Genomic DNA, 13,042 nt, shown 5'->3' with positions numbered 1-13,042 from the left:
ATTACTCCCATAATAATCTGCATTTTCAAAATATTCATCTTGCTGTGCTATCATAGTAGTCCTCTTCTTAACAAATGGAGGAAGTTTCTTGTTGACAAAATATGAATTTTTTATTTTCCTAAACCACAAAGCTGTCAAATTATCAAATATAATTTCTCAGCAGATATATCTTGTGTTTGTATTTACGGAACATACATATGCCACAGTAACCACATTTGAAAGCTTAATCCTTTAAAGTATTTACATTGGGTTTTCAACATTCATTATGGAAAGCCTTTGTAAATTGAAATTAAAAGGGGAGGGGTGAAGAGAGGGAACAAGTAGTGCATGATCTGAAGAGCAGGATATTTTTAGTAGATGCATTTTTGGTTCCTAAGCTCTACCATGTAATCATATGCACGTAAAACTGTTTACTGAATGGAAATGTTGCCAGCACTGTGATCATAAGATACCTCCTTTTGTGAATTTGGGCCTCTTGATTTTCCTGAAAAATTATATTAATGCTCAAAATAATTAAATTCATGTCATATGATGATCACCAAGTTATTTAAAATTACTGAAAATATGAAATCTTTTAGACATTCACCTCCAAGCACTTAGCTTAGACATAGTGTTATTGATCTCATTCTTCCATAAAATCTGCCCTCTTCAATACCTGCATCATTACTCTGTTACTTGCATGAGTATATGTAGATATGTGTGTATATATATAGGTATGCTATATGGATATATATTTGGAATACTATAGGCGTTTGCACAATCAAGCACACAGTGTTCTTAATTCAGAGAGTCAGATAAGCAACTTCATGCATGCACTAGGGGTTTTGGGGATAGTCTAAAGAAGAAAAAGAAGAATGGGGACAGGACACAATCTGCAGGCAACAAGCACAAGTGATCTTAGCACAATTAGTTCTGTGAGTGTCATTGTAAGAAATTATCCTTCGTGAATAAACTTTGCTTAAGATTCTAAGCAGTTAGAGAGAATGTGTTTTCGTCCAAATCTGAGTAAGGCACAAGTCCAGCAAACTGAAGCTCTATAAATTATTATTAGGGTTTGGGGTTTTTTTGTTTAAGTTATTTAAAAAGCAACAGCAAAAAATCAACATGCTTTGTTTTAAACATAAAATACTTTACAAGTACTTGGTTAGCTGAAAAGCTGAAAATATCAGTTTGGGTTAAAAAAAATAAATTTGTGAAATTAAAAAAAAATCCATATTGAAATATTATTTTGAATTAAAACTTGCCTCATTTACTTATAAAACATTGAAACAAAATGCTTTCACATTGGATTTAAATTTATAAGGCTCAACCTAATTAAAATTACTTGACAATGAACAGGTCATTTAAAATCTGCCCTGTTATTCAAGATCTTTCAGGCAAAATTTTTCACCAATTAGGATAAAAACCCATATTTATTAAAATGCAAAGGAGAGAGTGGCAGGCACCTTCCTTAAACCTGCCAACTCGGGGAATGTGCCAGCATTGACTTCATCTTGCAAAAGCATTATAGTTCTGGGATCCTGCTGATATGTATGTATTTCTATAGGTCTTTTATTCTTCATGCATTCCAGCATGTAATTCACCCCAGAATCCACTTAGATGCAGTAACAAGTCCCTGTTTAAGAAGGCACCTACTCCATGACTGACAGTGAAGTAGTGGAAAGCCAGGAGGACAAGGTCTGGGACACACGAAGCCTTATGGGAATTCAGGTGCCTTAGTCCAAGAGGAATATTACTGGATTAGATCAGCGTGGAAGAAAACTGTTAGAAATTTGTGATTTCTCTCTTTTGTATCCCTCTCTTACTTTAGGATTTATGCAAACTAAAATCCCAAGTTGCTCTTGGGAGTAAATATCTAGGTGCCCAAAACTTCTGGTTTCATTTCACGCTAATTGTGTTCAGCTAGTGACAGCTTGCCACTCTCAGAGGTGTATAATTAGTCTTCTGTTAATTGTTTAGTACATTCCCTTTTCTGTATCAGTCTGTATTGTTATTATTAATTAACTAGAAGTGTCATATATATACCTATATACATACACATATATATGTTTTCTCACCCAAGTTGGAAACACTTATCAAAACTTTATTAAAAGCATCTTTCCAGTTCTTGAGACACGAACTGTGACATCAACATTACTGCAATGTAAATGGTGTTGGACCTAGAGGAGCAGTATACAAGTTGTGAATAAAACAAGAAATCTTAGAAAAGTTAAAATAAAATTAAAGAGACATCCTGCTGCTGCAGAAACCTAACAAACTGGACTATCTTCAGAGTAAGATATGGTGACGTCTTCAACAAAGCTGGGTCAGTATGCGCCTAATTCTCTCAAATACCCATTATTTAAAGCTATGCAGTTAAGAGAGAGTTGTAAGAATGCACTGAAAAATGGAGATTTAACTTAATGACCTTTTTAAAAGAACCAACTGAAATGTTGAGGATATAGATCTTTCCAATTTTCTACTGCCAGAAATTTGAAACAGAATTGTGAACGGAAAAGGTTAAATTAAAAAAAGACCTAAGAGAAAGCTTCATCTTCTTGCAACATGTTCCTGCTCTCTGCAGCTCATGGCTTGGTGTCTGTGAGGCTTGATTCACCGTTTTTCAAAGATGTGGGATAGCAAACACCAATAACAGGGAGGCTGGGTAAATACCACCTCTCCTTTCTTATTGTAGCTGGAAAGCTTCTAACATTTTTGCTGTGTGCCTTCCGCTGCCCTTGACAACATCCTTCATAACTGTGTTCTTACCCTGGAAAAGGGTCTTTCATCATTTTATTCCAACACTTGTGAAGTTTCTATTTCAGTTCAAAACTTCTTAAATAATGTCCTTCTAATGTCTTAACTTCATAGCTGGGACAGGTTAACCTGTGAGTCAGAGCTCCCCTTCTCTTCTCTTCTCTTCTCTTCTCTTCTCTTCTCTTCTCTTCTCTTCTCTTCTCTTCTCTTCTCTTCTCTTCTCTTCTCTTCTCTTCTCTTCTCTTCTCTTCTCTTCTCTTCTCTTCTCTTCTCTTCTCTTCTCTTCTCTTCTCTTCTCTTCTCTTCTCTTCTCTTCTCTTCTCTTCTCTTCTCTTCTCTTCTCTTCTCTTCTCTTCTCTTCTCTTCTCTTCTCTTCTCTTCTCTTCTCTTTTCTCTTCTCTTCTCTTTTCTTTTCTCTCCTCTCCTCTCCTCTCCTCTCCTCTCCTCTCCTCTCTCTTCTCTTCTTCTCATGACATTCTTTCTAAAATGTTTCCCATGTGCTGATTTCTTCAGTACATCGACATACTGTCTCTTTTGGTTTGCTCCTTGGAAGTAGGAACGTAACTCTGTTGATCCCTTATGGCTGTGTCTTCCTTTAATTTTTTTCCCTCACTCCCATTCTTGTGGCATATAGATAATTAAAAACATAAATAATAATTTTCATGGCATCTTCCTCCATATCCTCTAGGAAATAAATGAATTTATTTTATTGATTGGGAAAATTCAGGGAGGGCATTTTTCATGGTGTTTGTGTTTATGTAAGAGAGAGGAATTTGACAAAATTGTATTGAAATTTTCAGGTTTCATTTATTTCTGAATATGATGAAGGACACCTATTTTTACATAGATTGTCCTGAAAGCAATATAACTTTCCACTACAGGGGGATATTGTTTATTTTGGATCAAGAAAGGCAAGTGAACTGTTCTGCACTAGGTAGACATAGAGATGTTGTCCCAGTCGGTGTGATTTCAGGGTGAATATCACTACCAGAACCTTTACATGCATCACATCATTCCTCTGGGTCTTGTTCAATAGTGCAGTAGTTGCGTATTTGATGGCTGCCCACCCTCCTTTTTTTTTATGTCCTTCAGGGGAGTTATGTGTTTAGTAGATGGATTAAAGAGAGATTAAAAAAATCTGAGAAGATTACTACACAAATGACTGAAACAAAGCAGGCATTTTCTGAACGGTTAATATTTAAGGAGTTAAAATGTTAGTCACAGTCTTAAATAAATTATTTTAACCAAATGCAATCTGATTAAACTACCAGAGACTTCCCTTTTAATTTAATACTACCATTAGCAAAATAAAACATTGCCCCCCATAGAATCTGAAAGATTTTTCAGGACTTGAGATTGTGGACAAACACAGGATTTAGTTGGCTGTCTAACACTGAAGTAAAATGCATTTCATGGTCTATGATTTCCCATGTTACAAAAAGTGTATTTACAGCTGAAATATGAAGTGAAACTTACAGAGAGGTATATTCTTCTATTACTTAAAAATGGCAAACAAGATACCAGCTGCTGAGATTTCTTGTCTCCTGGTGAAGTATAACATGCTAGACGTTGATAAAACAATTGTTTCACTGCCTGCAAGAGCTTAATCCACAGCTGCGTCTCTCATGAACTTCAGGAAGCAAAAAGGCAATTCTTTAAAATGCTCCATGAGCTGGTAGCAGGATATTATATTTTAGTTAACTGCATGATTTCTCTACCCATTGCAGCTCAGTGTAAACACTACTGACTTTACTGGCAGTATTCCAATACATTTAAATGTATAAGTTTATTTTGGATTAAAATAAACATTTACATTTAAATTTAAACATATTGATTTATCATAAGAAATCTCAAGAACTATACAAAAATACCAAACTCCACATATTTTCCATCTCAGGTATAAATATGCCAGTATAATCTGGAACACAGGGATAATGGTTGTTTCAGCCAAAGGTGTTTGAATTCAGTAAAGGTCCTGCACAGGTATGGGAATAGGACGTGTGATGATGGCTTATAACTAGTGTGGAGGTCACAAAAGGCAAAACAAAACACCAAAACACCTGTTTCTGCTTCATGCCTGTTTTGCCACTTTCCTCTTTCTCTGTCAACGGCTGGCAAAAAAATGGTCAGTCTCATCTTCATCAAGCCCCTAATAAGATTTATCATAATTATATTCTACAAGGAGCAAGCACAAGGACAAGTGTGAAGATCTCTTTTGGAGCAAATACAATTAATCGTTTCGCGTCTGCTCAAGTTTAAGAGGCTACAGGAAATACTTGCACATGAAAAATACTCTTTAAACGTGAAGGGACCCCAGGACCAACTGAACTGGGAGGGCTCCACAGCCGCAAGCTCGCCACGTAAGAGAATACGCCACAGCTGGCAGCGCATATTAGGGTTAAGTCCCTTGCAGAAAACCTGCACCTATTAAACAATGGGATGAATTCATCTCAATTTCACAAAATTGCGTCGATTAGTTGTTTATGCACAAACTATCGCTTTCTTTTGCCTCCTTCAGTTTATACTGTTATTTATAAATAAATGCATTTAGACAGAAGTTTGAAAATTACAGCAAAACAGTTTATTGAAGAAATTGAAGGTGCATACGTGGAAAATATTTTCATGTAAATTACATTAAAAGACTCTTAAATCACATAAAGATAAAAGGGTATGTATTTTAAACTTAAGCACCTTTTTTGTGTTCTTTTCCCACTCTTGGCATCTCATATAATTATTTGGCAAAAAAAGTCCTTCTCTACTTGTGCTCAGTTTTTACCAAAATTCCTCTTGAAAATAGTGTGTCTGTAAAGCTTTCCAGTGGTAATTCACCACATTAAAAATAGATAAGCTTAAGAGCTTGCGGTGCTTGCAGTCTGAATATTTACCCATGTTAGGATGTTTGAATGGCACTGTCTGTGTCTGATTTAGATTAGATGTGAATTATGTCACCTTCTTAGCTCAGTACCAAATACACTGCTATTTTTTGATACATAGCAGCTATTAACTATAGCTATTATTCAATATGGAAATGCATCTTTTCAGCTATCTAATGTACAGCTGTACAGTTAACGTTTCATCATTTGCCAGCACTTCCCTGCGGGAGGACCTGAGACACTAGCTTTTCCACAGGAAATAACAATGGTGCCACTGGTTGGTTGGTTGGGTTTTTTCCTCCTTCCATAGAGTTATGTGTGATGTAACGTTTTTCAAGACATTAAGAAAGGCAATAGGTACCAAAATACTACATAAGCACTCTTAGCAATACCTAAAATACCACTATAAAATTATAATAGGGTGACCCTTTCTGTAAACTGGAGCAAACACAATTAATCGTTCCACGTCTGCTCAAGTTTAAGTGGCTTATACAAAACAATGTCACTTTTTAGACATTGTTTTGTATAAGCTTTAGAAAAGGGCATGATTAGTCTCTCAAACAATACAGATAGATAAGGAGATTTTTCAAAGTTCAAAATACATCTGAGTTGAAAACTATTCTTACATTTTGCTTCAATTTTGTTCATGTTTATTCTTGCCTGTAATTTTTCACATAATTTTTCCCTCTAATCTTTACACATTTGTTATAACTAATGAACTGAATAAAAAACCTTAGTAACTAATCAAAGAGTATCTATTAAAGTAGACTTCCTAAGGAAACTTCTTAAAATGTGGCAGTCTGCTACAGGTAAAATCTGTGTCACTTTTGGTAATCCCTATACGCATACTACTGTATGCGTTTTATTTCTGATTTAATATACTACTGCTTTTGTATCAACTGCATATACTTCCTTTTGATCTGTAACAAGCACCTAAATGTAATATACATGTCCCTATTATGGTTTTAGAAAAGTGCCTTCACAGGAACATATATACAATTTACAAAATATACGCAATATTGCAAGAGAAAAACAAAGCGGCAAATGTATCACCATGTATTAAATCCAGCCCTGCTAAAATGTCCAGCATGCTTTTTAACAGGCGCACAGAAGAAGATTTTTCTCTGCATCTTTGCAAACACATTTACTGTTTCTTTACCTTTTATAATTCAGTATAGTGGAGAGACAAAAGTATCACCATAGTCCTGCATACCCATTTAAATAAATGGATGTAGAGGTGCTAAATATAAGCAAGGACAGCACATGGATACATTGCTAAGGAAACCTGAGCTGGAATCACTGGATCTTCCTGGGGCACTGAATACTTCTCCCCTTGCACTTTGATAGCTTGTGGATGTGCAAGCCAAGACTTCATGTCGTGGTTTAACCTCAGTTGGCAACTAAGCACCACGCAGCCGCTCGCTCACTCCCCCCCCTCCCGATGGGATGGGGGAGAGAATTGGAAAAGCACGTGAGAAAACTTGTGGGTTGAGATAAAAACAGTTTAATAATTGAAATAAAATGATAATGATAATAATATGATAATAGTAATAATACACAAAGCAAGTGATGCACAGTACAATTGCTCACCACCCGCCGACCGATGCCCAGCCAGTCCCCGAGCAGCGGCCCCCCCCGGCCAGCTTCCCCCAGTTTATGTACTGAGCATGACGTCCCATGGTATGGAATGTCCCTCTGGCCAGTTTGGCTGTGCCCCCTCCCAGCTTCTTGTGCACCTCCAGCCTTCTCAGTCGGTAGAGCATGGGAAACTAGAAAGTCCTTGGCCAGTGTAAGCACTGCTCAGCAACAACTAAAACATCGGTGTGTTATCAACTTTGTTCCCATCCTAAATCCAAAACACAGCACTGTACCAGCTACCAGGAAGGAAATTAACTCTATCCCTGCTGAAACCAGGACACTTCAGCATATGCTTTCTTTTAAATATGAAGAATATACTGAAAGTTGGGCTTTCTGGACACTCGGACTCATCTTATTATGGTTATATGAACTCTAAGCAAAACGTAGATGGTGATATGATGCATTGGTTCAAATAATTTCAGTACCCTTTTGAAATGCTGATTTTATTTAATCTTCCAAGGTATAGCCAGACTAAATAAAATATATGCCACCTATGCGTTTGGAAATTTTCTCTAAGAGCTACGTTTCTAATAATTTGAAACAACAGAGGTGTGCAGGTTGGCTGCTGAACTGATGAAGCTTGCATTTTGAAAGCAATTCATGATGGTAATTTCATTCACATTCACATTACGTGAACTGGCTAGTTGGATTTGTACCAATTACTATTGCCAAAACGATTGTCACACATTTTAGATATGCTAGTAAAAACATGTTCCATTTTGGACAAATTTTTGAATAGTCAATGCTGACTCTTTTTCCACTTGAACACAAACACCTGATTTCTCATCCCATTTAGAACAGCAAAGATATGTTGTGGCCTTCTTGCTTACTGTCCAGTAGTCTTTTAAAAAACAATATTGTCCCCAGACTTTAAACATAAGAGTGGAAAAATTTCTAAATTAGATGGGGGACCAGGTGTTTGTCAAGCTCATTTCATAGATCCTTAATTCATGGATACTGTTAAGTGAATGCATAGAAGACATTCTTATCCTCATTGGACCTGCTTAAATGCTTTAAAAATAGACTACTTTTTGATAAAAAGATAATGTAATGTATCAGTAATAACTTGTTACAAAGTGAACACTAAAGAATGTCCAAACTGGATGACATTGAAGATTTTTACCAACACTAACGTTTAAGATTCAATGAAATGTGCTGACAAGTATGAAGTCACTATCTTTAAAAGGAATCTGCTGATTTATTGTTAAGCTTCCATTAGCCAAGACTGCTAGATTTCTGTGTTACACCTCCAGCAATAACTGTTTTGAATGCATTCCATTTAGCATTTTTAGTTGTCGTCCTTCTAAGCAAACAGCTCCTCTGCTTAAAAATAAGCAACAAATCAAATTAATTAAAATGAATCAATTCGACTGGTAAAGTGGTGTTTGGGAATGACTCTGAGGACCATAAATTCAAATTAAGGCTTGCGCGACTTCTTCCTCGGTTTGAAGAGGCTCCCTGGTACATTAGCAAAAGGAAAGAGGGAAACCAGTCACCCTGTTCGACAGCATTCACCTGGGATGCTTGCAAAAGTAACTGTGCTGAGGGCTCATACAGCCAGATTTTATAACCGTATCATAAACCAGAGAATGAAGCAGACAGACATAATAGCAATTAATTGTACCTAATGTTAATATTCAGATAAGGTTAAGTAGGACAGTAGTCATATTTGAGTGCAGTAGTAGGAAGTTAATTATTGCAAAACTTTGATCATGGACATACAGTGTTTATAATTTTATTCATAGTATACTTTGCTTGTTCTGATACTTCCTTACTCCAGGCAGTAATGTGGGTCGTCAGATTCAGTTTTAAGGTAAAGGTATGATGGATACATGATAATTTACACATGTTCATTGAATATATTTTTCCTAACTGTATTTTAACGATCAGATTGTACTACAGAGCACTTGCTCTTTTTAGTAAGCTTTTAAATAGAGTTACAAAAAGTGCACACCATGCTCTATTGCCAATACCAATTGTCTTCTTTTTGCAAATACAATGAATGCAATATACTCTTCCCACTATTCTGTATTATGTTTGATTTATTCACCAATCTAAACTTGTATATGGCTTCTGGTTTTTGCATCTGAATGAGGACCTAACAAGTGTGAGGACAGGATTAAAGTATTGCTCCCGACATTAGTTTCCTAAAAGCAGTCTTTGTTCTGCTGCTCCTCTATGTCTCCTACTTTACAGGATCATCCTATGGCTCATTTATAATCTACTGGATTTAATACTTGAAAATATGATTTCTGTATTCAGTATTCATGCTTTACCTTTTGTCTTCAGCTGGTCTGAACTGGGAGCCTATACTTTATTATCTACTTAGAACAGAAAGAGAATAATATGAAAGGGATATCAAACTCTTAAATATCCACAAAATTTGTAAAAGAGATAGAGCCACATTATGTAGGCATAATTAGAATGATGCAAGGTTTAGCTGACTATGTATCAGCACTGATTTTCTGCAAGGGATACTGTGTGGCTCTTAAGGTTTTATATTTAATTAACTACTAAAGAAAAGCAAAATAATCTTCATATTCTTTTACTTTTTCAGTTTTAGTGGTATTAGGATTTTATCCTAAACTAGAATTGAGTATTCACATGGAGAAAGGGAAGAATCTGATATGCTGTTTATTTCTTGGTGTGATAGGTATACCTGATGGTTACAGAAACAAAGAGCCAGTCAGTTTTGTGGTATTTTGTAATATGGCATTGTCACTGCAAGAGAATGATGACCATTCACGTCAAATATTTGGGTTGGACGTCATGTGGTGTTTGAGTTTTCACAGCAAACTTCCAGAGTGTTGAGAGCATCTGCTTAACTTCCAAAATGCTTGTCAGCTGTTCCACTTTTTCTCTGCTAGTTTTACAAGGCTTCCACCTCTACCAACATGTGTGATATTAAACAGAAAAAGAAAGTACGATCACAATAAATATAAGTAAGCTTTTGTGGTAGTTTTGACAATTTGTGTCAATTGCCTCATGGCCATGCCAATTGTGTGGGGCAAGATTTTTGGGGGTTGTATTTTGTATGATTCAGTAATCTCAACTGGTGTACCCCACAGTTGGGGGAGCAATGAATTGATAGTAATGAGTTTTGTATTGACTTGCTTGTTCTAAAGACTGGTTTAAAACACATAAAAAGATTAATAAAAAGTTCTTTTTCTTTCAGGTGGGAAATGAAAGAAGGTGCAGATCTTGAAGATGAGGAGAAAGTTATGGTGCAACACTTAAAAAATGTTTATTTGACACAGAGCACTGCTACCTCAGAGGATAAAGAAGAATAATTACCTTGACAGGTTTCGGGTAGCACCTTTTTCTGAATTCAACATGATTAACTTAATGGCTTAGTTATAACTGACAGGACTAGAAAGCTCAGGAATATATAACTTGAGTAGGAGTTTTAAACTAAAGAATGTTCCCCTGTTATTGTCTAGTCACCCCATCCAGGCAGCAATTGTTCACACATACATAAGGCGAACAACAATATATGAAAATGTCAATGTCACAAAACAAGGAGGGTGTCTCTCGATACTGCGGAGGCATAAACCTGAATGACAAACCAAGAACTGTTTTAAAAGTATAAAACTTACTCTGAAAATAATGCAACCTGGGACACATGCTGAGCAAACACCCGTGCTATGCTTCCATCGACCATTTTGGAGTCAGAGTCAGCCTGCCCCCGGTTAGTGTCGCTCAGGGACCTCTTCTTCCCCTTGGTGCTTGTGTTCTAGTTAGTCCTGCCATTAAATCACCCAAAATGTATGAAAAAGGACAGGTATAGGCCATAGGTCTGCAGTCCTTTGTGAGTTGCTCCAGGATGAGTATGCTTGGCCATTATTCCCAAGCAAAACTGCATCAGCTTTATTGCCCTCGCAAATGCTAACTTAACATCCAGTGTACGTTATGGCTTAAAAGACACATTATAAAGAAACTTGTTAGCAGCTTTTAAAGTTTTGAGAAGCATCTTTTTATTTAAAAGAATTATTCACAGGCAGTGCTCAAAGGACTATCTTAACAGTGAACTGAGAAGAGAAAATGATAAAGAATGCAATATTTATTGCTGATAAAAGACAGTGAAATTTCATTTTCAAAGTAAGCCCTGTCTGATATTCAGGTTTTCCAACTATTAAATGTTTTTCTTTTCAGTAAAAGTTCTTCCTCAAAAACTAAAAATAGCTGAGTTAGACAGGTGGCTATTGTGACAATATTTTTTATACAGAAGGTGTGGTTGATATTTCCTTAGCGCTACAGAAATAATCCATCATTTTGCTATTTGTTTCTTGCATTGGAAGTCCAAGGAAACCATTTCCTCTGCCTGGTGAAGGACCCTGGCAAGATCTTGCCAGGGCTGCAGTCTGAGCTGCAGCTATTCCTGTTCCCACCACATCTTCTCACAGATGCTATTATGGACATAACTCAGACCACTTGAGTAGGAGGAAGGCATATTTTTTTCCTAAAGACTTCAGCAGCATCACGGGTAACCGTAACGCTAACGCTGCTGTAGGGTCTAATCTGAAATGCAGTTTTTCCTCCTCTTAATTGCTCTTTTTTTTTATTGTGCATATAAAATATCAGACCTTTAAAATTAAAATGGGGACCACTGCATCTTACACATCTCCAAAGGTCTTGTTACAACACGGCATCAACAAAGGGGCTGTGAAGCACCGGTGCTTCAAAAATGCTAAAAATATTATTCAAAGAATAAAACAGACTTTTTCCTCCGCTGCTGATATAGTAATTTCAGATCATAAAGAAGTGATGGAGTGCAAAAACAGTTTTTCTTTGCCTTGTATTTCACCTTTGAAGATTAGTTGTGGTCTTAAGGCTTAAAACATGGCTACAAGGATTGCCGATGATGGCAGGTACAGTATTCTGACAAATGAGGCACACATGCTCCAAGCCATACTAATAATGTGTTAGTGCACGTGGAAGTTGGAGTTTGGAATATTCTCTCCTATTTTATCAAAATCTATTGTACATAATTAACTTTTTGTATAGACATAAAGTGAATTTCTGTCTATGTGGTGAAACTGACTGAAATACTTCTTGTGAAAAAGCTCCCCTTCTGGGAAACACTTATTCTGAATAGGATAAACTTTGCAAGTGAAATAAGCTAACCCAGAATAAAAACCCTCACTTACTCTGAAATGGGAATGTCCATATGGGGAGTTATTCCAAACTGGTTATTATCCTTTAAATTCACAACACACCTGGTTCTGGAATAATCTGTAAACTGTCACGTTAAAAAAAAAAAAAACAAACAACTCTTTATGCCCCTTCCTCCCTTCTCTCCCTGCCACATTAATTCAGCAGCAACCCACTGGGTAGCACTAGGAAAATTTCGTCTTTCTTAGCAAGAGTATATTTATAATCTTTACCAGCGTGGAGCTGACAAGACAGAATAACTAGCCTGAATAAAAGCTGAATCTTTGCACAATATTTTATTTGGATGATGTTTCTCATATCCAAACTTGTCTCTCCATATACGTCTTTTAGAGTATCTGAATGCAAGCTAGTATGTGTTTGAAATTGAACTTCTCCCTCAGTCCTTACTGAGAAACAGCAGGGCTCGATCTGTTGGCAATGTAGTGATCCTATTAACTGACCTTCAGGGTATAAAAGAAACATCATCTTGGCAACATCACTTATGCTGAATAGATAGTTTTGCAACATTCACGTTTGTTCAATAAAATTACAGTAATAATAAGAGTTGTATAACTAAGATTGCTAAATAACATACCATTAATTTATCAAGACTGCTTACTTTAAACTTAAACCCTTAATTGACG

The 13,042-nt window shown here is 36.3% G+C and overlaps 1 protein-coding gene across 1 annotated transcript in view; it reads left to right on the top strand.

Annotated features, from left to right (window-relative positions):
• The window catches only part of LOC103922219 (uncharacterized protein KIAA0825-like), a 161,387-nt gene extending 150,850 nt beyond the window's left edge, over positions 1-10,537 (top strand). Inside the window, exon 10 of the mRNA XM_009330316.1 lies at positions 10,423-10,537. Coding sequence (XP_009328591.1) covers positions 10,423-10,537 — 115 coding nt within the window. The remainder of the gene's footprint in view (positions 1-10,422) is intronic.
• Positions 10,538-13,042: the final 2,505 nt, after the last annotated feature.

The sequence above is a fragment of the Pygoscelis adeliae genome, unplaced genomic scaffold (genome assembly GCF_000699105.1).
Source record: "Pygoscelis adeliae isolate BGI_AS28 unplaced genomic scaffold, ASM69910v1 Scaffold178, whole genome shotgun sequence".
NCBI lineage: Eukaryota > Metazoa > Chordata > Aves > Sphenisciformes > Spheniscidae > Pygoscelis > Pygoscelis adeliae.
Note: the sequence above shows the minus strand (reverse complement) of the source record. Positions and strands in the feature narration are given on the sequence as shown.